At 43.4% G+C, this 27824-nt stretch overlaps 1 protein-coding gene across 6 annotated transcripts in view; it reads right to left on the bottom strand.

Annotated features, from left to right (window-relative positions):
- CDH18 (cadherin 18) overlaps positions 1–27824 on the bottom strand; it is a 605089-nt gene that overhangs the window by 194695 nt on the left and 382570 nt on the right. For 4 of the 6 annotated variants that reach the window (XM_083747250.1, XM_083747246.1, XM_083747249.1 and 1 more), the window contains 2 exons: positions 17367–17546; positions 5824–6317 (listed from right to left, as the gene is read on the bottom strand). In XM_083747250.1, coding sequence (XP_083603376.1) covers positions 5824–6051 — 228 coding nt within the window. In that variant the 5' untranslated portion in view covers positions 6052–6317; positions 17367–17546. The remainder of the gene's footprint in view (positions 1–5823; positions 6318–17366; positions 17547–27824) is intronic. The other 2 variants (XM_083747247.1, XM_083747251.1) reach the window with 2 other exon arrangements.

Below are 27824 nucleotides of genomic sequence, written 5' to 3'. Positions count from 1 at the left end.
TGTGTGTGTTGCTGAAAAAGTAGCTGGGGTATAACTCTTGGCCTCTGCACCCCATCTGCAATCTAAATCCTCACTCATACACACCAAACTGCTATTACCACACAGGTTTTCCACTTTGGGGTTAATAGCACCTTTGTGGCTAACAGAGTCATCTGGTGCTCTCTTTAATGTATTTTCAGTGATAGGAAAATACATTTTTTTTGTTCTCCAAGGCCATTCAACTCCTCTCTAGTGTCCTTCACCAACCTGGTGCCCACTATAGGCGTTATAGGCCAAAACATCTGCAGAGCACTAGGTTGGCAAAGACTGCTTTGAAATCATTGATACTATTTTGTTTTGGCTTCTGCAAAATAAACAGCAATTTGGCTGATTTCAGCTTTTGTAACTGTGAGCTTTGTTGGATGGTTTCCTGGAAATTGATGTGTGGCTGTCCCTGGTCCCTTCCAGACAACCTGTTTACTGAACATTCCTCCTGACTTGTTTACGGGGAGGTAGCGGCTATTACATTGAGCCAAAAGTTCCATTTTCCCATCAGTTTCCTTACTGCAAAATGTTCTGTTTTGGCGAGAGGTTGAGTTTGTTGCACAAGAGCTCCATATCAGCATTAATTGTGCAATCTGTATTTGTCAGTATGGGACTGAATCCCACCTGGAAAGAATAATGGTCTAGAAGCACTCTCTGTTGGAATTTACGGCCAGGTTTTATTGTTTGGCTATTGCTGGGGTTGGGTTTCTTGATTTATGACTTTCTTGAATTATGTGGTATGTTTTAGCATTGTCCACTTTACTATTCACATCACCTAGAGAGTACTTCGTATTAGACTACTCATAATCTAGAATATATTTATTAGTTTGTTTGTTTATTATTGGGGGTTTAGATTGAAGTTGCAGTGAGGGACAAAAGGTTGCATCTCCTCCTCCCCACCCACCACAGTCCTGCTTTTTCAGTGAAAGAAAGGCTCCCACATCACATCTAGGGTAAAGGGGTAAAGGGGACCTCTGACCATTAGATCCAGTCGTGGCCGACTCTGGGGTTGCGGTGCTCATCTTGCTTTATTGGCCGAGGGAGCCGGCATACAGCTTCCGGGTCATGTGGCCAGCATGACTAAGCCACTTCTGGCAAACCAGAGCAGTGCACAGAAACACCATTTCCCACTGGAGTGGTACCTATTTATCTACTTGCACTTTGATGTGCTTTCAAACTGCTAGGTAGGCAGGAGCAGGGACCGAGCAACGGGAGCTTACGCCGTCATGGGGATTCGAACCACTGACCTTCTGATCGGCAAGTCCTAGGCTGTGTGGTTTAACCCACAGTGCCACCCACGTCCCTTGACGTCCCTTGACATCTAGTTTGGCTATATAAACAAGATATTTCAAAGAAAAGTTGGGTGACACTGTAATCTTGGGGGGGGGGGTATTGCTGCTGCTTGCTTCACAGAGGGGATTGGTTTTCTCTCTCCTGATTTTGCATCTTTTTTTTCTTTTCTTTTTTGAGGGGTGCTCTGTCCCCATGCGAGCTACCAGAATTACTTCACTCCATTCGCTTGCATTGGATTGGGGTGAATATATTGTGGAACCTCCTTTTCTAAACAGTCAGATTTTGTGTACTCTGGAAAGGAAATCTAAGGGTCAAAGGCTCGATTCCAAATCAGACTCAGATCTTCCAAACTCCCCAAGTCTGAACTAAGCTTGGATGAACTCTCCCACCATACCTAGTGGAAATCTAGTCTGATGTATGGTACATAGTCTTCAGATGGTAATTTAGGAAACTGTGATGATGTTTTCAGATGACAATCCAGGAAGCAGAATAATCACTACTTTGATTGCTGATGTATTCTTACATCTCTTGGTATGCCCCGCGGAGGATCTTAAGGTCCACAAATGACAACACTTTGGAAGTCCCAAGTCACAAGGTGGGTTAGATTGGTCTCAACTAGGGTCAGGGTCTTTTCTGTACTGGCCCCGACTTGATGGAATGCTCTGTCACAAGAGACTAGGGCCCTGCGGGACTTGACATTTTTCCACAGGGCCTGCAAGACAGAGCTGTTCCGCCTGGCCTTTGGTTTGGACTCAGTCTGACCCTTATGTTTCCCTCCCCTTATGGTTTTGATCTATGGGCTACTATTAAAATGAGGCTGTATTTTAAATTGTATTTTAACCCTTATTTTAAATTGGTTCCCCCCCCCATTATGTTTTTATTGTAATTTTACTGGTGTTAGCCACCCTGAGCCAGACTCTGGCTGGGGAAGGTGGGGTATAAATAAAAATATTATTATTATCATCATATCTTCTTCTTCTTCTTTTTATGTACACAAAATAATTCTGCTCTTGTGATGGAGCTGCTCCAAAGTGGGTATGACAAAAATGTAAGGAGGACTTTCAGATATGCAATACGTCAGCAGCATTGATGGAGAATGTAGCATTGAGTTTAATGACTGGTTGGAAAGGTCAATGCCATCAATGAGAAATTATAAGGAACTGCCCATAGTTCTTTTATCTATATGCCTGGCATGATTATTTCCCATAAAATTAGCAGCAAAGCTAACCTAGTAAATATATGTTTCCATCAGTTATGGAGAACAAAATGTATGGATTAACTGACTGACTGATTGGACAGGCCAATTGTCTCAAGTAGGGACCTGCAATTACAGGGGACTACCCACAGTGCACTTATTTCTTTCACTTATCTAGCATAACTATTTCCTGTAAAAATGAGCAGCAGAAAACTAGCACATATATTCTTGAGTGTTGGGGAACAGGCTATTTGCCATGAACCCCTTGACATACAAACACACACATCTATACAACAGTGAGGGGCAGCAATGCTCACCCAATCTCCCATCACCGGTGGCACTGGGGTTTGCCCAGGAAGGAGAGGAGAAAGGTGTTGATAGCAAGACTGCCATGGGGCAACTAGACTGCAACACCAGACTGGATCTGACAGTGAATTTGAATTGTGCTTACCTTGCCACAGTCGCAACCCTCCCCCCTCCTGGTAAATTGCAGCAATGCTGATGAAAGGCCAGGTTGGCGATGGTGCCCCTCTTTCCTACTTCACTCTCTACATTAGAGGTAGTTAGACAGGATGTCATCCAGATGACTGAGCTTAGGAGGTCTCTAAGCCATTGGGTTAAAGCAGGGGTGGGAACCTGTGGTCCTTCAATTGTTAATGGCCTTCTCATCATGAGTTCTGCAACGCCTGCTTCTTGCATTGTCTGGCCTGTTCCCACCTGGCCTGAGATGGTGGCGCTTTGACTGAATCAAAGCACAAAGGCTAATTCTGCTGCTCAGGATGCCTAGAAATCTCCAGAGTAGGATTTTGTTTAGGGGCTGCTGCTTGAATTAAGATTTAGCATGGAAGATGTATTATTTTTCTTATTAGGTTATTGTCATTATTGTTATTATTAGAACCTATGATGGATTATCAGTGGACTCTTTGATTTTATTGTATGTTTATTACAGTATTTTTAATTAGCAAAAAAATATAGTGATAAATAGTAAGCTAAGTCTTGTAAGTGAATTATGTAAACTGTTTTGAGTATGGTTTACTATGGAAAGGCAACATACAAATAAATTGCTGGGATGCTAGGATTTGTAGCTCAGCAACGGTGTTGGAGCAACATGTTGGCTACCCCTGTCATATACAATCCCTTACGTTTGTTCTAAATGTTTCTAGTATAATTAACATTGAAATAAACTTAGCTGATATATTTATTATCTGCTTATACACCAGCTCTTCTCCTTCACAGTATTTTCAATAACATTACTGAGCTCTGAAAACTACCTTGTATTTCCTAACTGCTTATATTCCTGCCAAGTCCAAATAAAACACGGAACTATTATAAAACAAAATGCAGAGTTATAAGCCCCAAAGTATAAATAAATTTATATGCTAAAATCAACAGATTTGTATAAAACAGATATATTCATAAAAGTAGCTACAATGAACCCAACAATTTCCTTAACTTTATTTCTGTTCTTTATTCATAACCGTTATTAAATACTGCTCATTATTTTCTTATTATAGACTCAACCCCAGATTGTCCTCCTCTGAAATTTCAGCAAGATTTATGTGGCTGCAGCATCTGCAATAAGCATTATCTACATAATGTTGCATGCAAGGCTTTTTTCCAGCCAGAACTCACTGGAACTCAGTTCTGGCACCTCTCAGGTGGACGCCATTGCCATTATAAGAGAACAAGGGAGGCATTTGTAGTGAGTTCCAGCACCTCACCTTAGAAAAATAGCACTGGTTGCATTGTTAGATGTTGCCTTCCCATCAGCAGGAAGCAACAGCTTCCTAAAAGATGTCCCACAAGAAATGGAGGAAGATTGGGGTAGAGTGTCATAAGCAAACATAGTACACAGTTCTGGGTAGTCAATTCAGTTCCAGAAAGGCACAATATATTATGTATATATTCACACAATCACTCACAGATATCATGGAAGAGGCATAACAGCTTTAAGCTCTACTACGCGGGTGGCGCTGTGGGTTAAACCACAGAGCCTAGGACTTGCTGATCAGAAGGTTGGTCAGAAGGTCAGCGGTTAGAATCCCCGCGACAGGGTGAGGTCCCGTTGCTTGGTCCCTGCTCCTGCCAACCTAGCAGTTCAAAAGCACGTCAAAGTGCAAGTAGATAAATAAGTACCACTCTGGCGGGAAGGTAAACGGCATTTCCATGCGCTACTCTGGTTTGCCAGAAGCGGCTTAGTCATGCTGGCCACATGACCCGGAAGCTGTACGCTGGCTACCTCGGCCAATAAAGCGAGATGAGCGTCGCAACCCCAGAGTCGGTCACGACTGGACCTAATGGTCAGGGGTCCCTTTACCTACCTTTCACATTAGAACACAAGGATGAGGACCTGCCCACACAACATGTTACTGAACTCCAACTCCCTTCAGTTCCAGGCATCTTGGTCAATTGTTGGGCATGCTGGGAACCCAACTATATCTGCAGGGCCACAGCTCCCCCAGCCCTGTTTTAACACATATATGAATGTATACACTGCATATCAAGAAGGGAGTAAAATGAAAGCTTGATGCGATCAAAGTGACAGTCTTTTTCACCCAAAAATAGCATGCAAAATGTCTAAACATCTAGCTAGGATTTTTTAAAAAAATCCTCAGTCATTCTTTCTAAAATGAGTTCATGATAGTCATGAATCAAGCCCACAGTAGATCTGGAACTGATGACCAGGCAGGAATTTTACACTTGCTTCTGATACTTTGAACTATTGTGTTCTCATAACAAAAGAAAATAGGCCCTGTGAGACACAGGCCTACACAACCCTCAATAAATCTACATTGTATTCCAGTGCAATGCCTCCTTGGTCACACAATATAATCTCCAATCCCCATTTCTTTCTGAGTATAGACTGGGAGGTCATGGATACTGTAGTCAAATAAACATGTTACTCATGTCAAATAAGTATGTTTGAGCTAATATATTTTTGCCAGCCTCCCCCCATTTGAGAAATTGGAAACGCTCTTTCTGTGATCTATTGCAGAGGATTTCCAAGTCAACACATCCACGAAATGTAAATTTGGGTGTACATATGGGAAGATAAATGGGAAACTGATAATTGGTGAAACCGGTTACATATATGTGTGTATAGAGGAGATGTAAGCTTTTTAAGAAAAATGTTATATATTTGCTAAGTATATCATGTTTTATAGGTTTCATACATGTTATGAATGCTCTTAACAAATTGGATATTAGTTTAATAAACAGTTGTTTCTTGTTGTTCTGATAAATGTGTGCCCCAGAGTGTTAGGTTGTTTGCAGCACATACGACATTTGCAAGAAGAAAAGATGTTTGTTACCTTTCCAACATACTGAGGATCTGGTCCAAAGTGCTCTTCTAAAACAAAGAACTGGTTCCAAACCCATCCACGTTTGGGACGATGGTGAACTTCCGTTTCCCCCTCTATATGTTTGGTTTGGTTTCTGGTCACCTTGATGGAGCCATGATGTGCAGTTCCACAACACCTCTGCACAAAACAGAGACAAACTAGGACTGGGCAGATACAAGATGTGCTCGTTATTCTCATTGTAGGATCGCTTTCCAGTTCAAGGTGTTTTCTTCCCCTTTCACCTCTTTTGCCTTCCCGCTATAATCCGTTAGTAGGCTCCCATGGAAGAAGGAAATAACTGATTTAACAAAACAGTCCAGAAAGTTTCTTTTAGCCTGTCCATGGTTCAGCTCCTCATTGGTCAGAGACTGGGTTCATTTACATCATGAAAAGCAAAGTGAAGAAGAGGCTGGGGTTTATTCTGTGATCTTCACAATTGACTGTTGGAGCCACACATTTTATACCTAATGGAAAGAAAAGGAGAAAGAGAGGGGAGAAAAAATACTTTATCACATCACTAAGAACAGTAATTTCAGATTTTTGACCTGCAGTAATGATGTACTTATTACTGCATTAACAGGTTCTGCCAAGAGAATGCCCTGCAGCATCCAACATTCTTTTTAACCTTTTATAGAAACTGTGTGTGTTTATGCATCTTAAAATTAGTGTAGTGTTTCAATAGGTGCAGATGGCAAGAGCGGACTAGCACAATATCTTGCAAGTGTGTGAAGCTTTGATACAGGAAATTTATTTTATGTTTTATTTATGAAGATTTATAACCCATCCAGAGCCCTGCAGCTCGGGCCAGCTAATACAATTTCCTTATCTCGTGCATTCTTCACGAACCTTGTCAAGTAGGCTGCTTTCTAATCACGCTCCCATGAGTGCAGTTCATGCCATTCCATCTCAAGAGAGATTAGTAGTACTAAGGAAAGTGCAGAGACACTCAGAACAAATACCCTGGGATGTATCACACTTTCCACATTAGCACAATATGGCTGAGGTCTATAAAATCATGCCCGGCGAATCGCAAGCACTTGTGAACACCTTGTTATTTGAGTGATCTTATCTTGTTGGGCCTGTGAATTGATTTGCAGCCCACTTGGTTCAGATTAGACCCTTTGCCCTTGCCTCCAGGATATGACTCCCTGGCCATCCCATCGTCCTGTGTCACAAAAAATATAGTTCTGCTAGTTCCTGCTGACAATCATACTTGTCAGGGGACATGGAGAGAGAGAGAGAGAGAGAGAGAGAGAGAGAGAGAGAGAGAGACTCAGATCCTGGGACACAAATTTCCTGCATTGGAATGTTTTGAGTATTGATATACAGAGAATGCATGCAGAGCACTTTTTCTTTTTCATCGGGGGTGTGTGTGTGTGTGTTGGAATTCTGCCTGGTCAGAGGAATGTGCCACAGCGTAGGCACCGGCAGATATTCCTTGTCGACCTCCTCGCTGCGCCACTCTGCTGATAAGCAGGCGAGGTCTCGGCGATTCTTCTCAGATGTGTGAGAGGAACACACCGTTCTTCCTCTCTCCCCTTTGGTGTCCCCCAGGGAGGGGAAAGAAGCAGACAGAAATCTATTTACATCTTTTATTTCTGTCTTTTACATCAGTACAGAGAAACATGTCTGCACTCCACAGCAGTAAGAATAAACTCCACCCATGTACTTCCAGTACGGGTCATATGACACACACACTGAGCTAACATCCGGTGCTCAGTACAGAATGGACTGCCCCTTTGTTCCCATGGCAACAGTCACAAACTTCCTGTTTGGCTTTCCAGCCACAAGCAGCTGACTGAGCTGCTAGAGCCTTTGCTTGCTGCAGCTTTGGTGCTTTATATTAACATACTCCCCCTAAAGTATCAATGCGTGCTGCAAGCAAAGCGTCATCCAGAGAAGAAAACAAACAGTTGTTATACTTATAACATTCCCCTGTTGTTTCAGTTCCACCCTTGGAGCTACCCGCCATTGGTTTCACCAATGTACCTCTCTGGTTGTGTGACTTCCAAGGAATGAGTGCTTCTGCATTACCTTGGTTAACAACTCTCTGTTGTGTCTTTGTCTCTGACTCAGACACAGCTTCAATCTGACCTTGGTCGTTTACAACAGCAACACATGCAATAGCTAGGTTAGCAAACTCTTGTGAATACCTCTTGGGTGGTACACCCTTCGTTGCTCTCTCAGACCTAGATAAGAGGTGCTGCTCTTCTTTGCTTTCTGGTTCAGCCTCTGAACTCTCTGGAGAACCAGTACTAAGCTTAATCAGTGGTTCATCCTCCTCTTCTGAGGATCTAGTCATTATGTGAGATTTCCTCTCAATGACTGTTACAACTGAGCTGTCTGAGCTATCGCTGTCATCATCAGTACTACTGAACTCAATAAAATCAAACTCACCATCATCATCATCATCAGAATCATCTGCAGTGGGAAATGTGTGAACAATCACTCTCTCCTGTTCAGGAGCACTCTCTAGAAATTTTGTGAGAATCACCTGACCAGATTCAGACAAAATTACTCTGTAGAGACCCTTTTCATAACCCACAAAAATGCCTCTGGCATTCTTTACCCCACCTGGAGCTTCTGTTCTCACATGAGACCCAAAAACCTTGAAATGGGCAACAGAAGGTTTTCTGTGGAACAGTTTCTCAAAAGGAGAACTTCCCAACTCTTTTGAAAACTTTCTCAACCACGTATAACAGAATGACATCAGCGATTCAGCCCAGTATTCATTTGGCAGGTGTGAACTAAGCAATTGCGCATGCATTCCCTTTTGCAATTCTTTGTTCACCCTAACACAGACACATCTCTTCTAAGCTTCTTCGGAGCTAGCAATTTTGTGTCTTATCCCTTTCTTCTTCAGGAACTTCTGGAAAACCTGTAAGAGAAAAATTGGCTTCTCATCTGTGCAAAGACAATCTATGTCAGCATCATGCATATTTTTAACTTTGTCACAAAACTCTTTAAACCTTTCTAAGGCATCTTTTGGTCTCTCCAAAAGATAAATCCAGACAAAACCTGTGAAAGAATCAACACATATTAGGTAATACTTTGCATTGCCTCTAGAAGGTGCTAGAGGACCAATCACATCAGCATACACCCGCTGAAATGCTCTGTTGACCCTCGAGGTCACCTTCTTGGTGTTCTTCTTGGTCAGACCTGCAAAAGAAATCATGTTAGAATCACAAGAATTACATTTCATGTAATCACTTTGATCAAAAGTCAACAAATACAGTCCATCTTTCTCTTTGGCAGAAAGATACAACTCTCCATCTTTGTAGATCTCGCAGTTCTCATCATCATAGGACAGTTTTAGTCCCTTCTTAGCAATCTGCGAAACGCTGAGCAGATTGAACTTCAACTCTGGAACCAAATAAACATCGCTTATAGTCAAGTTCAGACTTTCAAGATACACAGTTCCAATCCCGGTGGCTTCCAGCTCTTGACCGTTGGCTTGTTGCACAGCGAAGCTTTGCTTCTTAAACGTAGAAAATAAATCCCTGAGTCCTGTCATGTGAACCGTCGCTCCAGTATCGATGACAAAGAAATTCCCTGCTTCTGGTGTGGCTTTTAGCGACATCAAAGCCTTTGCTGTCTTTGCCTTTGGGATGGTATGACCTTTGTCTGACGCCTCAGACTTTGTGGAGCTCGCCTTGGCTCCTTTGTTCTGACGTGGCTTCTTGCAGCTCCGATGAAGATGCCCAGTCTGTCCACAATTGTAACATCGAACAACGTTTAAAGCTACAGCATTTTCTCCAGTAGCAACAGCAGTGGGGGTGTCAGAACTCCGTTCTTGTCTCCCCCTGTCCTTGACTTCCAGGGCAGCAAGTCTGTCATGTTCACAAAGAACAACCGCATACACCCTCTCCGAAGTGAGATCGTTCGCTGGGAGGGACCCCAGCTGACTGGCAACGGTTTTGTAAGTCCGATTCAGGCTGTTTATCACCATGAAGCAAAACATTTCCTCCTGCAAACGGAAATTACGTTCCACCATCTGTTGACGCAGATATTTCATTTCCGTCAGGTGCACTTGAAAATCTCCATCAGGCGCAAGCCTCAGGTTGGTCAGCTTCTCAAAATACAGCAACGCTGAAGAACCTGCATCTCTCTGATGTGTCCTTCTCAGCGTGTCCCAAACTTCTTTCGTGTGCTCTAAATTCTGTATATGGATAAGCTGAGAGTCTGACACACACAGAATTATAGCCGTCCTGGCTTTCACATTCTGTGACTCCCAAGCACGTGTTGGTGCTGCAGGGATGGGGTTCTCAATCACTTCAAACAGTCTCTGATTCTGCAGCAGGGCCTTCATCTTTATAGACCAAGATGCATAATTGTCATTGGTCAGGAGGGATGGAGAAGGCAAACTTCCCTTCTTTGCATCCATTTTGAGTCCTTTCATTAACTCTCAAACACAAGCCTCTAAAATCCAAAAGCTGGTTTGTTTACACTCTTGTGCACCTGGCAGCTCTGACACTGGCTGCGTTGGAATGTTTCTTCCAAGGGTTCATGAGAGCCTAAGTCAAAACATAGATTGTTTTCGCCTCTCTGAGGCACAGCCTGACTGTCCAGCTCTCTCAAGTAGCTTTCTACTTCAGTGACGGGCGTTGCTTAGCAACAGTGCATTCCTTTCCTTGGACAGGAAACCACAAGAATGTCTGGAATGCAGGCCTCTTCTAACTTGGAGCTGTTTTCCCAAACGCTGCTCCCCGTGAAGCAGAGAATAACTCAATCTGCATTCACTCTTTTAAGCCCGAAAATCTCATACCTTTGGCTCCGTGGCTTTGGCTGTCAGCTTCTTCTGGTCAGCCTCTGGCTGCAGAGGATCATCTTTTTCACCTCAGGCCTCCACGGAGCGATGAAAACAGTAGCTCTGCTACTCCTTGATGCAGACTCCCATGGATCGAAGAAACCAGCAACCGGCATCTGCTACCACTGTTGGAATTCTGCCTGGTCAGAGGAATGTGCCACAGCGTAGGCATTGGCAGATATTCCTTGTCGACCTCCTCGCTGCGCCACTCTGCTGATAAGCAGGCGAGGTCTCGGCGATTCTTCTCAGATGTGTGAGAGGAACACACCGTTCTTCCTCTCTCCCCTTTGGTGTCCCCCAGGGAGGGGAAAGAAGCAGACAGAAATCTGTTTACATCTTTTATTTCTGTCTTTTACATCAGTACAGAGAAACATGTCTGCACTCCACAGCAGTAAGAATAAACTCCACCCATGTACTTCCAGTACGGGTCATATGACACACACACTGAGCTAACATCCGGTGCTCAGTACAGAATGGACTGCCCCTTTGTTCCCATGGCAACAGCCACAAACTTCTTGTTTGGCTTTCCAGCCACAAGCAGCTGACTGAGCTGCTAGAGCCTTTGCTTGCTGCAGCTTTGGTGCTTTATAGTAACGGGGGGGGGCAGGCTTTCTGGGTTGGAGTTGGTCTTAGCAGCTGTAAGACGATGGGCAGGCAAATTAAGGCCCGGGGGCCAGATCCAGCCCAATTGCTGTCTAAATCCGGCCCACGGACAGTCCGGGAATCAGCCTGTTTTTACATGATTAGAATGTGCCCTTTTATTTTAAAGGCATCTCTGGGTTATTTGTTTGGCATAGGAATTCATTCATTTTTTCCCCTTCAAAATATAGTCCGGCCTCCCACAAGGTCTGAGGGACAGTGGACCGGCCCCTTGTCGAAAAAGTTTGCAGACCCCTGTGTAAGACTATACTACTGCTCCCTACTCCAATACAACAGGAAAATGATTATTACATGCACACACAGAGACAAACGTACACAGTACCTGGTTGGGAAAAGAGAATTCATATATATATATATATATATATATATATGCAGGTTTTGGTGTCCTCGGGTGTATATGTATATATGTATGTATGCATGCATGCATGTATTAGAAAGGAAAAGAGGAAAAAAAACCACCACACTGTGTGGAAGACATTTTGTAATTCTGAGAACTGTATTTACTAGAATGTCAACCACAATAATGTCATGGATCTGTAATAATCAAAAGCTCCTGTAAGAAATCAGGGAGGGTGAGGGATTGGCAACTGTGTTGAAAACAACTCAATGGTGATAAGGGGAGGTGGTAGCTTTTTTGGGGGGGGTATGACATCCCCACCTTTCAGACCCCAAACACACTGTATGCCCCCCTCTCTTTGATGCCAGGTTGCTGAGTACTTCTAGGAAACAGATATTTCTGAGAGGAGATTATGGAAGTGTGTTGTTTTTGTGTGTGTGTGTTTGGCAGGAGAAGAAAGATGCCAATATTCTGGAGAGAGACATGAAAGTTGGGAAAGAAAGAGCATAATACTCTTGTCTTCCTGCAAACACACACACACACACACACACACACACACACACACACACACAGATGTCTTAAAATCTAGCAAAAGCAACTGCTGCAGGAAACAGGTTGTCATGTGCAGGCCTCCTACACCCATGGGTGCCATTATCTTATGGTAATCACACCTCTGCCCTTCGTAGTGAATTGTTTAACAATCTAATGTGACAAAAGAAGGGGAATGATATAATATACTCAATACCCGCTGGAACAAAGTTTGAAGAAACTCATCTTTCCAGGGTACTCCTGGTCAGGTTATTGAAAACGAGGAAGACAAGTCACAGGAATATGCAGGCCTCAAAGTGCCCCAGTTCCAGCATGGCTTATGAATTTTTCTCTCTTGTTCTGTACACATGCTTCAAAATGAAGATTCCCACTGGAACATGAGGCGCTTTTGCACTGTTTGTACCTCATCCAAGTACAGTTCCATCAGGCAGCAACAGGGCAGAGAGCAAACACCAGCTCAATCCTTTTCTGCTAACTGCTAATTAAGGAGCAAAGTACCCCCAGAGATGCACAGATTTTTCCAATACAAAACAAGTTACAACATAATTTTGGCGCAAGAGCTTCCGCCGAAAGGAAAGAGGAAAAAATTATTATCTGGATCTACATCTGTATATAGTCGCTTGTGCCACTTCACACACAACAACCATCCCTCTGACAACTGCTCTACAAAAGAAGTTATTCTTTCCACATAATTAGTCTTATAGGATTGATCCTGCTAAGACTCGACCAGGACTTCACAAGTCTGTGGCTCACTGCTGCATTGGGTGGGGGGGGGGAGGCTTAAACTAAAGATGAAGCTAGCAATATTGATTGCATGTGATCTGCTTTCCAGGGAACACAAAATACTGTATTAACCTAGATCACTTAATCATTTGAAACCATTATTATCTCTGAGGTGAGAAGAGCAAGGGCTCAGTCACATCTCCTTATCCTTTTTCCAATAAATATTCAACATATTATTATCAATAATAAAACCAGCAGCACTCAAAGGTTACGAATGGGAGTTATTTCAATCACTGCATGGGTGAGAAGATCTTAAATAATTCAGCTGTTCTACTTTCCTTTTCCTTTTGCACAACCAACACAAAATTACTTCTCCCTAAGCCAAGAACAAATAGAATATGAACACTTGATATTAACTTCTACAAAACGCCATGGAAGAGACACCATTCAGTTCCAGTTCTCTTGGACAAACAAGGCTTAATAGATAATCTACATCTTCTTCTTTCATGTGCCGGATCACAAATTACACAGAGGCAACATCAGAGCTAATAACCTGGAGACAGGAAAGCAGTTCAGTAGACCCTGGCAAGTTTTCCAGAGGAAACAGGCCAAAGTCAGAAGTGATGTGTTAGCAACTCCTCGTGTCATGTGATTTTGCTGGACTGAAAAGTTGCAGTATGCCCTCTGACCATCTAGATCAGCAGTTCTCAACCTGTGGGTCCCCAGATATTGTTGGACTACAACTCCCATCATCCCTGAGCCTTGCAAGGGGTGATGGGAGTTGTGGTTCAACAACATCTGGGGATCCACAAGTTGAGAAAGGCTGATCTAGATGGTGCTGCTGCTGCAGAGGAGCAAGGATCTAAACTCTACTACCAACAAACTGCTCTAGTGATGCAGGAAGAAGTGCACCTGGGCCTCACTGTCACAGTCCCCAGTCTAAGGTCTGCAGCACCAGCCATGTCTTCCCTGATAACAAGTATAATTATATGATGCATGAGCTTCCAATCACATGTTTTCCCCACTCACACTTGATATCATTAGGCATGAAACCTAACCATGTTGTACAAGAAGAAGATAGGAAATAATAATTGTTGTACTTCTGATTTTATCGTGGGCAGAGACAGGTGCGCTTTTGAGCTGTTGTGAGCTGGAGCGGTCACTGGATAGATATTGGGGCAACTCAAGGGCTATGCGACCCCCCTAGGGGGGAAAAAGACAGTAGACCTATACTAAGTGTCCTAGGACAACTCGTACTCCTGTTACTCCACATGCCTTTGGACCTAAGTCCTTTTCAGACAACCAACACAGTTTGACTGGATGTTTGAGGGATCCTGATAACATTCACAAGCTTAGCAACATACTTTGTATGCACATTACGTCTGATATCACAATCTATTGAATATGCTGAAATATGTGGTGGGGTCCACCAGCCACCACAATCCTGAGTCTTCCCAGTGCACATTTATTGCCAGACACCTCGTACAAGCAGGTACACCTACAGAACATATGTCAGAGAGAAACACACTATGAGCAAAATATAAGGGACCCAGGGACTTGGACTGATATCAGTCACCAGTTGTCCCACTCAGCACTGCCTTCTACGCTGTCCCAGCCTGAAGACACTACTCTCCCATCATTGTCAGTCTGTGAGGATGACCACACCTAGACAAGACCATGCAACTGCAGAATCAGTTTTGGACCCTTTAAATCAGGTTTGGGGAACTTTGAGCCTTCCATAAATTGCTGAACTACAACTCCCATCATCCCTGGCCATTGGCCATGGTTGCTGTGGCTAATGGGAATTGTAATTCAGCAACATCTAGAGGTGCAGTAGTTCCCCACCCCTGCTTTAAAGTTTGCATGCAGCTCTCTCAAAGTGGTGGAGTCACTGGAAGGGAATGCCCTGCCATGCTTCATTCTTTTGAAAACTGATGACTCTGTCCTTTCACACATCAGCCAGCAGGAACCACTGGGAGCTATCCATGGTTCTGATATGCCTTGCCTTGTGCTGAGCCACACTTGGACTTGTAATTGCTACCAAATGATCTGCAGGTGCCAAACCTCAATAGAATAAGGTACAAAGACATGTTACAGTATTTGGGGAAATTACTTCCAGAAGAGGCTCCTGGGAATGTAGAAGCACAGGATGGGGGGATGCGTAACCCTTTCCTCACTCATATTTTCCCTGCTCCAATCACCCCTTCGCAGTAGCTTTGCACCCACAAAGTTTCAGATTTGTTTCTCTCATCCACCTTTCCATCCATGAACAGATTCAAATGACTAAGCTCAATTATCACTATGTGGTGCATTCAAAGACCATTATACCAGTAAAGCTTTTGTCTGATTGCTCTGTGTTATGGACAGATCACGTTTTTATAGCAGTTTGAGGATAGTCTCTTCCCCTCCCTCCTTTGTGTTTACTTCACTGTGTGCTAAAATTGGTCTGGTTGCAAAATGGAGCAATTTGGCAGCTGCATTACCACTATTCAGGTGTAATATGTGAATAGGTGAACAGACAGGTGAATAAACACAATCTTAGAAGTATTGTACAATGAAACAAATGCTATAATACGCATGCTTGGCTGATAGTTCAAGAGCTGGCTGGTCTGTTTCTTTCTGCAGTTTTAGGCTGAGTATTGAGGTTCCTGCCTGAGAGACAGAGGGATTTTCTGCACCTACCAATATTATAGTGGCATGGTCACTGGGGTTTTTCCAGATCTGGGGTCATGCATATATACAACATCATTGGTATTCAGCTAGTATTGCAGAATAGTGCACTCAAAAAGATGTTTTTCTTCTTCTATTGCAAAAAAATCTGACTTTGATTTGCAAGCTCAGTTCGGAAGATATGTGGCTGAGAGAGATTGTGGCATTGAGTCAAAGTACTGCCATGAGCTGCAGACAAAAGGTTTATGACAATAACCAAGTTTGGCCTAGCTCAGGCAAACACATAGTTCCTTTTCTAATCTCCTACATTCCCACAAGATTAGAATTCCATAATGCTAGGCATTAACCCCCTGCCCTCCTTAAAAAAAAAAAAGCTGAGAAAGGGATATACCTGTTTGCAAGCTCTTAATTCCAACATATATTAATGGGTTAAAAGGTAAAGGAACCCCTGACCATTAGGTCCAGTCGTGGATGACTCTGGGGTTGTGGCACTCATCTCGCTTTATTGGCCGAGGGAGCGGGCATACAGCTTTCGGGTCATGTGGCCAGCATGACTAACCCGCTTCTGGTGAACCAGAGCAGCACACGGAAACGCCGTTTACCTTCCCGCCGGAGCAGTACCTATTTATCTACTTGAACTTTGACGTGCTTTCAAACTGCTAGGTTGGCAGGAGCAGGGACCGAGCAACGGGAGCTCACCCCGTTGTGGGGATTCGAACCGCCGACTTTCTGATCGGCAAGTCCTAGGCTCTGTGGTTTAACCCACAGTGCCACCCGCATCCCATATTAATGGGTAGAGGAACACAAAAGAATATAAAAGGAGTGTGACTACAGTCAGTGCACTTTTCTATTTGGAAACAACCAGTCATTAGAATGTAAGGGAAAAGCCCTGTAGTCACTCTAATAACAGTGACATGTGACCAAAGATTCAGACAACCAGCTGCAATTTAACTCTTAAAAACATCGTCAGAAACAATAACTATACACCTCAAATCTTAAGTGCAGGAAAACACGGTACAGTGGTACCTCTGGTTACATACTTAATTCATTCCGGAGGTCCGTTCTTAACCTGGGGTACCACTTTAGCTAATGGGGCCCGCCACCGGCGTGCGATTTTTGTTCTCATCCTGAGGTAAAGTTCTTAACCCAAGGAACTATTTCTGGGTTAGCAGAGTCTGTAACCTGAAGTGTTTGAACCCAAGGTACCACTGTATGAGTGTGTGCACGTAAGAGAGGGCATAAGGAGAAAGCAAACACAATGTATACAAAGAAAGGTTATTCTTGCAGTAAAAGATAACAGTAACAAAAGCAAACACAGTTGCAGTCACAATTTTAAGGCAGCATTCTTCATTGGTGGCAGAGACCATCTATAGTGCTTTATGAACAAAACCTCTCATCTGCATTTTGGCAGGTCTGTGATTTTGCCTTGCTCTTCTCAAAAGGAAGATGCTACAGGACTTTCATGCTTCACATTGGCATGAGGACATACATCCCATTGCTCCCTCAGCTCCTTTATACCTCAGTATGTAATTAGCCAATTGCCCATTGGAGGAGAGTAGCAACATTTTTCTGCCTATGCTATACTGCTGATCTGAAGGGGTGGAGATATCTAATTGTTCTTTTGCCACATTCTGTGGGTGCACGAGAGCATGAGCTCAGTAAGCAGCCAACACTCTCTGACCTCCCCAAAACTTTGTGCAAGCAAATCAGGATGAAAGCTAAACAAACAGGTCATCTGGAAGTGACCCACATCTGCATTGTACGCACCGTGTTTGGGTGTCAGCATGAAGAACAAGCTTATTCTGAATACCGTTGCTTCATTCCACATGTAACCAACATTCCATTAGACAAATCCAAGTCCAAACATTCCTTCTCAACGCCACGTTTTGATCTTTCAGTGGTTGCTTCTTTTCCGATACTTCTTGCGAATGGGCATCTGTGACCCTGCTAAAAAGAAGAAATAAATATTATATAGGCAACTGTCTCTCTGAGAAAGGTCTTGAGAATCCATTTATGATATTTCTTTCCCCTTTTTATGGAACAGTCTACACGTAAGATTTCTGTTGTTCCTTGATAATTATTTCTTGAATGAGGTCCCTCTGTGTTTATGCTGCTTGATCAATTTTATTGCATATATTCTGCAATAATATATTCTGAAGGAGCACAGCAGTTCAAACTGCTTAAGATTTCTAATTCTACCATTGATAATACCTGTGGTTTTTGGAATTGTGTGTGTATGTGTGCATGATGGGGTTTTCGCCCCCTTTGCAACAAAGAACATATGCTACCACTGAGCCAACTTTTCTTATCTCCCGGGAACGCTTGCAAAATGAGTTCCATATCTCTTCAGTTGCTGCAGGTTGGAATTAAAATAAATAATTAAATAAGTTGATGGAGGGGTAATGGAAGGGAGGGATAAAGTTCTTCTTGTGCTGCTGAAACTCATTAGAGTATACTGGTTCCTGCTTAGCGAAGCAGTGAGACTGTAATGAATTCCCAGGGACCCAACTCTAGCATCGTGATGCAAGCTAAAGGAAGCTTTGCAACCAGGAAAGCACAAAGGCCAAGATGAACTGTAAATCAGATGGGGTTTCAGAGGGCTTTGGAGCTCACCTGTCTGGTCAGACACCAGCAAGACACTTCCAGGGTCCACACCACATACAGTCATACAGTGTCAACTGACTGGTTTGCCTCACTTTCTGCAGCCACATTCCCCATACTCTCCAAGACTTCTCCAATGAAAATAGGTGTGTCCTATTATATTATTATTATTATTATTATTATTATTATTATTATTATTATTATTTTACCCCAGCCACTCTGGGCAGCTTCCAAGAAATATAAAAACAGAATAAAACATGAAACATTTTAAAACTTCCCTATGCAAGGCTGCCTTCAGATGTCTTCTAAAGGTTGTATAGTTACTTATCAACTTGGCTCAGGGGGCAACATTTTGCTAATGAAAATAGGGATGTCCTAAGGAAAAGCAGAGCATTCTGGGATCAAATTAGAAACCGGGATGGCTTCTGTAAATATGGAACTGCCCCTGGGAAATGGGGACACTTGGAGGGTCTGCATTCACACTCCTGAAGCCAGGAGTGAGTTGTCCAAACCTAACGTTTGAAATCAGGATTCTGTCATTATCAAAGATGTCATCAATTAGACTAAATAATGCTATCAGCTACAAATGAAGCAAATGGATGCCTCATTGAAAAACCAAAACAAACAAGATACACCCATATTTCATTAAGTGCTGACGTATTCATAATGCTTAATGTTTGATGTATTACAGTATTTTAATATTTTTGGAAGCCGCCCAGAGTGGCTGGGGAAGTCCAGCCAGATGGGCGGGGTATAAATTATTATTATTATTATTATTATTATTATTATTATTATTATTATTATTATTATGGTCTGTGCAACCCATTCATTTGCCTAGATACCTTACGATAAGGTTACTAGATTTGTTTTCAGTGAATCCGGGGACACAATAAATATACAAACAAACAAACAAAAAAATAAATAAGACACATTCGGGACTTTGATGCTGCAGCAATGGCGGTGGCAGAGGGGCGACCGCCGCCTTGACCTCCAACACCATGTTTCCCCTTCCTCTGAGGCTTCTATCTCCTTTCTCCATGAGCCTAGGCAGCCCCTGAGTTGTTCTTCGGTGGTGGTGGGGAAGTGGTGCGTGGTGGGTCAGGCATGGAAGGCGAAGGAGGAGGGCTGAGAGCAGCAGCAGTGAGGCTTGGGAAGCACAATGCCTCCCTTGCCATTGGAGCAGTCCCAATCCCAGTCCTACTTGCATGCAAGGAGGGGGCAGGGGTCCCTCAGCTGGGAAGTGAGACTTCACACTGCCTTTCGGAGCAGCCCCATCCCAACTCCTACTTGCATGCAAGCAGGAGGGGGCAGGGATCCCTCAGCTGGGAAGGGAGGCTTCCAGTTGCCTAACTGAGAGATCCCTGCCCCCTCCTGCTTGCACACAAGTTCTGATAGGCAACGTGAAGCCTCCCTTCACAGCTGAGAGAACCCCGCCCCACTCCTGCTTGTACGCAATTAGGAGTTGGGGGGCTGCTCCAATAGGCAGCATGAAGCCTCCCTTCACAGCATAGTTGCTGGGGTCAGGGAAGGTGGAGGCAGCCCAGAAGCTGCATATTAGAGCCCCTGCACCACCATCATATGGGGACCTCCAAGCAGCTCCTGAAGCCAGCCAGAGCCAACTGCTCCGGGCTGCTGAGACTGCCGCAGTTGCATTTCCCAGTGACATTAGATGAAATCCAGGGACATTCCGGGGATCGAATTTGTCCAGGGACTTTTTCACAAATCTGGGGACTGTCCCCAGGAAACAGGGATGTCTGGTAACCCTACCTTACAAGACAGAACACATGGTTGGACTTGTATGTTATTAAAAAGCAACTTCTTCACCGTGGAATATGCACTCATTAGTTGGTTTTGGGCTGTTGCATTGCCAGCTTCCCCCCACCCCTCCTCAGTGCACCAGTGGAATGTCCAACTGTGAAATAAGCTACATTTAGAACTGGGGAGGTAAATTTTCCAAAAGGCAGGAAGAGTGTGAAATGATGGGAAAGGATTAATAGTTATATTTAAAATCCAGTCCTGGAAAACAATAATGGTGTCTAAGTTCTAAAGAAAGCAGGAGACGAAGTTATTCATGACTATTGGAAGTCTTGTATGATATACTGTATTTTTTCCCCTATAAGACTCACTTTTTCCTTCCTAAAAAGTAAGGGGAAATGTGTGTGCATCTTATGGAGCGAATGCAGGCTGCACAGCTATCCCAGAAGCCAGAACAGCAAGAGGGATTGCTGCTTTCACTGCGTAGCGATCCCTCTTTTTGTTCTCTCAGCCTCTGTTTCTTCCTGTTAACAGCTGGGAGCAAATCCAGAGAGCCAGTGTGGTGTAGTGGTTAAGAGCGGTAGTCTCGTAATCCTGGGGAACCGGGTTCGCGTCTCTGCCCTCCACATGCAGCTGCTGGGTGATCTTGGGCCAGTCACACTTCCTTGAAGTCTCTCAGCCCCACTCACCTCACAGAGTGTTTGTTGTGGGGGAGGAAGGGAAAGGAGAATGTTAGCTGCTTTGAGACTCCTTAAAGGGAGTGAAAGGCGGGATATCAAATCCAAACTCCTCTTCTTCTTCTTCTTCTTCTTCTTCTTCTTCTTCTTCTTCTGGCTTCTGAGATTCAGAATATTTTTTTTTCTTGTTTTCCTCCTCCAAACACTAGCTGCGTCTTGTGGTCTGGTGCGTCTTATAGAGCGAAAAATACGGTGACAGGATCTCTGGATTTTTATTTTATTGTGGTGGGGAGGGTCTTACAATATACTATTTTTAATATATTATTAGCCACCCATAGCAGTTGAGACCAGGTACATTACAAAAGCAAACAAACCATCAGACTAGAATGAAGAAATTTATAAATGTTGGCAAGATGTTTAGGGAGGGGGTCAACCACTGAAACAGTTTTGGAAACTGGAAATGGAGCAATGTAAAGCAAGGACACGGAAATTGGGTGAGAATGAATCAATTCACCAAAGCAAAACTGGGAAAGGGAAAGAGAACAAGTGCGTATACTGTGCAATTGTATGGAAATATATATATGTGGAGCTGTATCTATCACAGCTGGATTTGCTCCCAGCTGTTAACAGGAAGAAACAGAGGCTGAGAGAACAAAAAACCTGGAAGAGAACATTTCACAGGCACTGTGATGTATTGAGGGAGTCTACGGTGATGGCGCCTCTGATGGTGTTTGGATGTGAGCTGTCATAACATGAAGGACTAGGCAGGATTTATTTATTAATTTACTAAAACATTCCCATGCTGCCTCTTCCCCCTTTTAGAAGTTAAAAGTAAACCAGCAATAGCTCAGGATGGGAGTAGGGTGGGGTAGAGATATTATGAAGGAGGGTTTGAATCCAATAGGCAGGAAAGGGATGCCAGAGGGATGGGTATAAGAGGAGGAAATAAAGTTGAAGGCTGTCTAGGGAGGGTACTCCACAGAGTGGGTACCACTATCCCAAAGCTATGCTCCCTGACTCTGCAGATGGAACTTCAGCAAGCAGCAAGACATGGTGCAAGGCTGACTCTGCAGATCTTAATGTGTGGAGAAGGGCATGTGGCAGAAAGCAATCCCTGAGATACCTTTTGCAGGTGATAAATAGTACTCTGAATTCTCACAGTAACAGCACAGCTGAGTATTCCCCATCTGCCTCACCCCCAACACACACACACACACACAATGTGTTTGAGTTATAACATTTTAGGTCCACAGCTGAAATGTAAACAGATCCTTAATTACAGCAGTGTGTGTGTGCGCGAGAAAGTAGAGAATGATTGGCAAAACGGCCTTAAAACACTCAAGAGCTCATTAGTTGGGGCTTAAGCAATAAAGCCCTTTATCTAACTTTAGCTGTCCTCTTAAAGCTGACTTCTCAAAAACCTGTTGCTTAAGCGTTGATGGGAAAACCAGCTTTAATAGCTCAGCTGCTGGCAAAATGCCCAACAATTTAAGACTGTGATTCATTTGTGGTCTATTTTTCTCATTCTCTCTCAGCCAGTTAAAGTCAAGGGTAACCAAAGCAGTGATCTGAACCTTCAACCCAGAGCTCAGATGCTAAGTGAACCAAAACTTTTCTGACGTTTGAAAATGACCACTTAACTCTCCTCCCCTCCCCATTATTTTTCATTTCTACCTGCCAAGACTGGAAATGTAAGCAGTAAAATATTGCAAAGATCGACAACACACACTCACAGCATTCCTATTTGAATCTAGAAGGCAAAAGTGTTTCCCTGGATCCAGCAAAAAAGGCCAGTGGCATGCATATGCAGGTTCCCTTGACCACAGCCAATATGGCAAGGATATGCAACTCCATCTGCACTGTGATGGGCATATAAGACCAACTGAATGGTCTGGATGTGTTTTTTTTTTACAGATAAATGCCCCTCTCTATCCGGTTACTGAAGGGAATTCATTCTGCATCAGGGCTTTTGCATTTCAGAGGATAATAACTGTATTACTGGATCAGAGCACTAATTCAACATTCTGTTTCCAACAACCAGCAGCCAGATGTCTCAGACAAGAAGGGTTTCATAGAGGAAAACTGGTCAGGAACCCATACCCACGACTAGCAATTGTATAAATGTTCTTTTAGCACAGCGATTGGAGCTTTTCTCTCGATGCAAACAGAATGCCTGGAGGGAGGGGGATCTGGTTCAGGAATAATTGCTAATTGCATGAATGGTGTCACATCTAGTTTGACCCTAAATTATAGTTTTCCCCCTATGGTATGCCTCAAGAGCATTCAGATCTACATGGAAGTTCCATTAACAACTCAGAGGCTTACTCATTAATTTGTCTAATACTTAACAAAAGAAAAACCAGCCATCTGAGCTAGAGATCATTAGTATACCTTGTGGCAAAGAAGTCCCCTGATAGTTACGTGGTTGGCCTTGAATCTACTGCTATCCAGCTTCATTACATCACTGCATGCTCTAGTATTCTGAGAGGCTTCTATCCACACTTTCCACACACCAACAGCAAACACACAAGTCTTTTTTATGACTTCCATGTAAGCTGCCTGTATGCTGAGCACTAATTCTGCAGGAGCAAAGTCATGTCCACTGGTGGTGTAATATCACAAATACCAACGGCGGGCTCACTTGCCCGAATGCAAGTCCTTTTGTAGCCACCCTCTCACAAGGAGGAGATATCAGAAGGGTTGGTGAAACTTACATTAAGGGAAAAAATGAATAGCAAAAATATACCAAATGGGAGAGAAGGAACCCAAAAAAGCTCATTGTGGACTTTGTAAGCTCAGGGAGAACATAATAAGAGCCTAACAAGAGCCATGAGGCCAGCATCATGTTCTCACAGTGGCCAACCAAATACCTGTGGGAAACTTGAGAGTAGAACATGAGCACAGCAGTACTATGCCCTCCTATGATTCCCAGGAAATGGTTGTCAGGAGTTCAGCCTACACTCGAGTAGGACCCTGGTAGAGACACATGCCCGCCTGGCATGTTCCCTCCCTCCTGGTTGATCGTTCAGGAGCTTCAAAAGCTTTCTTCTGCCCGAACATCACAGCGACCGATGCCAGCAGACACCCGCACATGTAGGGATCCGAAGAGTTTGCACACCTTGCGTGACAGACCTCAGCAACTCAGCATTTTGGCTAATCTGCTTTATTTACACAGGGAGCACTGCAACATGGCTCCCTCTCTTTCTAGCATCAAACAGCAAAGAGAAAAAGAACAAAGGACAATAGTCCCACTTCACGGAACACAGTAACACAAATATCCTGTTTCCGTCACTTCCCACTCTGTGGAGTCAAAACACATACCACCATGTGAAAGACAACAAACCCATGACTGCAATCATGGAGCTGGAATTCTAACAATGATATCATACTGCCTCTGACAGTGGAGGTAGAACATACCCATGATTGCTGGTAGGCATTGTTATCCTTGTCCTCCATGATCCTCCCCCCCCCAAAAAAAAAAATTCCTCTTTTAAAGCCATCCAGGTTGGAAGCAATCATTGTCACCTGTGGGGACAACTGTGCTGAATGTGATTCTATACTGAATCTTCTGATATTCAGCTAAAACGGATGTCCACAAACTCTAGTAATATGAGAGGGAGAAAAAAAGCTTGTCACCACCCACTTTCTGCATGCCATGAATACTTTTATAAGCTTCTATCATTCTATCATCTTACTCGCCTTTTCTCTCAGCTAAAAAGTCACAAAAATAAGCTTTCTGCAAAGAGAAGTTGCTCCACCCCTTAATAATTTCAGCTGCCTTTTTCAGAACCTTTTAAAACTCTGCAATAGCCCTTAAGAGCTGAGGTGACTAGAACTGTACACAGTATTCCAAATGCAGTTTCACCGTAGATTTGCATAATGGCATTGTGACATTGGCAGTTTTGTTTTCAGTTCCTTTCCTAATGATCACTAGCTTGGAATTTGCCTTTTTCACAGCTGCCACACATTGAGTTGACCACTGAGCTATCCGCTATGACTCCAAGGTTGCATTTCACTGCCAATTCAGACCCTGTGGATGTACATGTGAAATTGATGGCATTTTGGGGGGTGTTGTTGTTTTTTTGCCCTGATATGCACCATTTTTTGCGCTTGTTTACAGTGAATTGCATCTGCTATTTTACTACCCATTCACTCTGCTTGTAGGATCTTCACCATCTCTTTTTTGTTAAAAGGACTCTGAACCGTTCAGTATCATCGGCAAACTTGGCCACCGTAAAGCTGGCTGGCTTTTGGAAGGAAGAGCACAGAAAGAAGGAGTTGGGATGGAGTGGCTGGAAACCTGAACACTTAGTCAGTTTTATTGCACATAGCCAAAGGCTGCCGCAATGTACACAGAATCATTCAACAATTAAAAGAAAATATACTGAATTGATACAAAAACCTAAAATGAAGGAATGGGATTCCCAAACCCAAAACTGACTGTGCAGGCAGTTTGAGACAGGCACCAAAATCCCTATTTTTCCTTAGCTAAATTCCATTAACTTGAGCTCTGAGTCAATATATAAACAAAAACCCGGCTGAATAAACAGGTGCTCAGAGTCCTCTCCTTTATCAGTTCATGATGGCAAGGATGGCTTTGACTGTTCCACTAGAACAGGGATGACACGTCTAGGTCTTATCTTACGTCCTGGACACACTCTGACACATAGACACGTAGTCTGGGAGCAGCGCCAGAGTGTGTTCTTGGAGTTGGTGACCTCTTGCTCCAAGATAAGAGTAGGAATAGAAATAGCCTTTTATGGTCAGAAGTACAGGAAGGAATAGCCTTTTATGGTTAAGAATACCGGAGCAGGAACATATGTGATGTCAACCTGCGTGTATAGGCTGATGTGGTTGGATTCCTGGGGAAGGAGGGAGAGGGTGCCTGGAGGATATATATATATATATATATACTGCATGAAATTTCTCATTTCTTTGGACTTGCTGTGGACACACCACTCAGGTGCCTTTCTGCTGTTCCGGAGAGCAGAAATAAAGAACTCTTTCTCTGAACCAACCCTCGGTGTCATTTGACTTCCTTCCTCCTGTCCGGGAGCAACGTACAGTGGCGTAGCGTGGGGGGTGCAGGGGGGCCCGGCTGCACCAGGCGCAACATCTGGGGGGGCATGCTCGCACTTGCAGCTCTCTGCCCCTACTAAAATCCACGGGTTAGGAGGCGCAAATTACTCGCCTTGCCCCGGGTGCTGACAACCCACACTACGCCACTGGCAACGCAGACCCAATCGGTGAACTCCAATAAGGCTACAAAAACATGTATATTATCAAGACATTACCTACTCTAAACAGAGCTATAAAAGTACCTTAATATACAAGTTAAGACATTAAACAATAAAATTTATAAGCTTGAATTATCACATGGCCACTAATATATTAAAAATAATGTTAATTAATACAATGTGCAATTATATTTGGAGTTTGGTGATAAAGATAGAATACAGTTTGATGTAGATGTAGATAGGGTCAAATAAATTCATCTCCTTTACAGTTGGTGGCTACCTTGGCTATATAATTTGCTCTAATTTTCCTAGTGGCAGTTGCAAAGAGTGCTACATGCCAGGTCACATACTTATCTGTGTCTGGAAGGAGATATAAAATCATGTCGGAGGGGTTCTGGCCAGGGGACCTTGTCATTATAGGTGCTAAAAATATTTCTCTTGCTTCATTATACAGTGGTACCTTGGGTAACGCTTCAGGTTACATACACTTCAGGTTACAGACTCCGCTATCCCAGAAATAGTACCCCAGGTTAAGAACTTTGCTTCAGGATGAGAACAGAAATCGTGCTCCGGCAGTGCAGCGGCAGCAGGAGGCCCCATTAGCTAAAGTGGTGCTTCAGGTTAAGAACAGTTTCAGGTTAAGAATGGACCTCTGGAACAAATTAAGTACTTAACCTGAGGTATCACTGTATAAGGGGCAGTAAGATATAATGCATAAGGTCCTCCACTTGCTTCTTTGGGTTGTGTCCTGGCTTTTTTCAGCTACTAAGCATTCTTCCAGCCGTTAGGAATGCATTGACACTGCTGAACATTAATTTTCAAACTTTGGAGGACCGTCCTGCAGCTCACACATTCATCTATGAGAAGTCAGACTGAGGAGCGTTAAATCTTTGCAAAACCTCTGAACGGGCACTATAACTGAACTGATTAAAAAGAAATATGGTTGGCAGTGTGTTCTAGACGAGGCACCAACTCCTATTGCAGCCTTATCCAGTATCCTGACCTGCACCACTGATCCATATTTCAAGACATGAAAACATCATAAAGCCTACTGCAAAATGTCAGAAGTCATGTGATGAATTATTTAAAAGAATCAAATTGTGGGAAATATAGTGTTTTATTCATTTACTGCTCGTAAATACCAGCTGCTGTAAAATTCTGAAGTAATCCGCTTTGCCACTGATAGTTTTATCAGCTAAAATAGCGATGTGGCATCTATGGCTATCCAGATGTTGCATCCCTGTTGGCCTTGCTAGCTGAGCTTGATGTCCAATAACATCTGGAGGCCAAAGGATTTCTTACCCCTGAACTTAAGACATTTAGCCCCCCAGATTCAACACTCTGAAGATGCACAACATTATTATGAAAAATTCTCCCCCCCCCTTTTTTTTGTATTTTGAAACCTGTTTTCCTGGTCCAAAGGAATGGATTTCTATGGAAAAGTCTTTGCTTTTTTAAAATAATAATAATAATAATAATGTCAGCTTGTTTAGTTTGCTCTGGTACCTTTTCATTAGACGTTCTTCCATTGACAGTCTTCACTGACAGTCACCTTGCATCATGTTGTTTGTTGTCCCGCTCTCTTAGCCTAACAGCTTGCTATAGTTTAACAGGAAATTTCTAAGTCTGTAGCCACTGTGAAAAATCACACAAATGTTTTCTCCAAGCAACCTTCATAAGGAACCAAAGCCCACCCCATCCCCCACTTTGCAGTTTAGCATTATAGCACAAACTGGTTATGAGAGAAAGCTGCCACCTGAATACTGGTACAAGAGGACATCTTGACACAACCCCCCCCCCCCAGAAAGTTATTGCTAGATGTCAGGTGCTTCCTTTGAAGGAAAAAAAAAAAGATTTCGCTGAAAGGAGGACAAGGCAACAGTGTTTGGTCAAGGGCTCTGTGTTCTCCTTGAGGCTACACAAGCAGCAGCAAAAAGATTTCATTTTCCGTTGAA

The sequence above is a fragment of the Podarcis gaigeae genome (assembly GCF_964106915.1).
Source record: "Podarcis gaigeae genome assembly, chromosome: 7".
In the NCBI taxonomy this organism is placed as follows: Eukaryota; Metazoa; Chordata; class Lepidosauria; order Squamata; family Lacertidae; genus Podarcis; species Podarcis gaigeae.
Note: the sequence above shows the minus strand (reverse complement) of the source record. Positions and strands in the feature narration are given on the sequence as shown.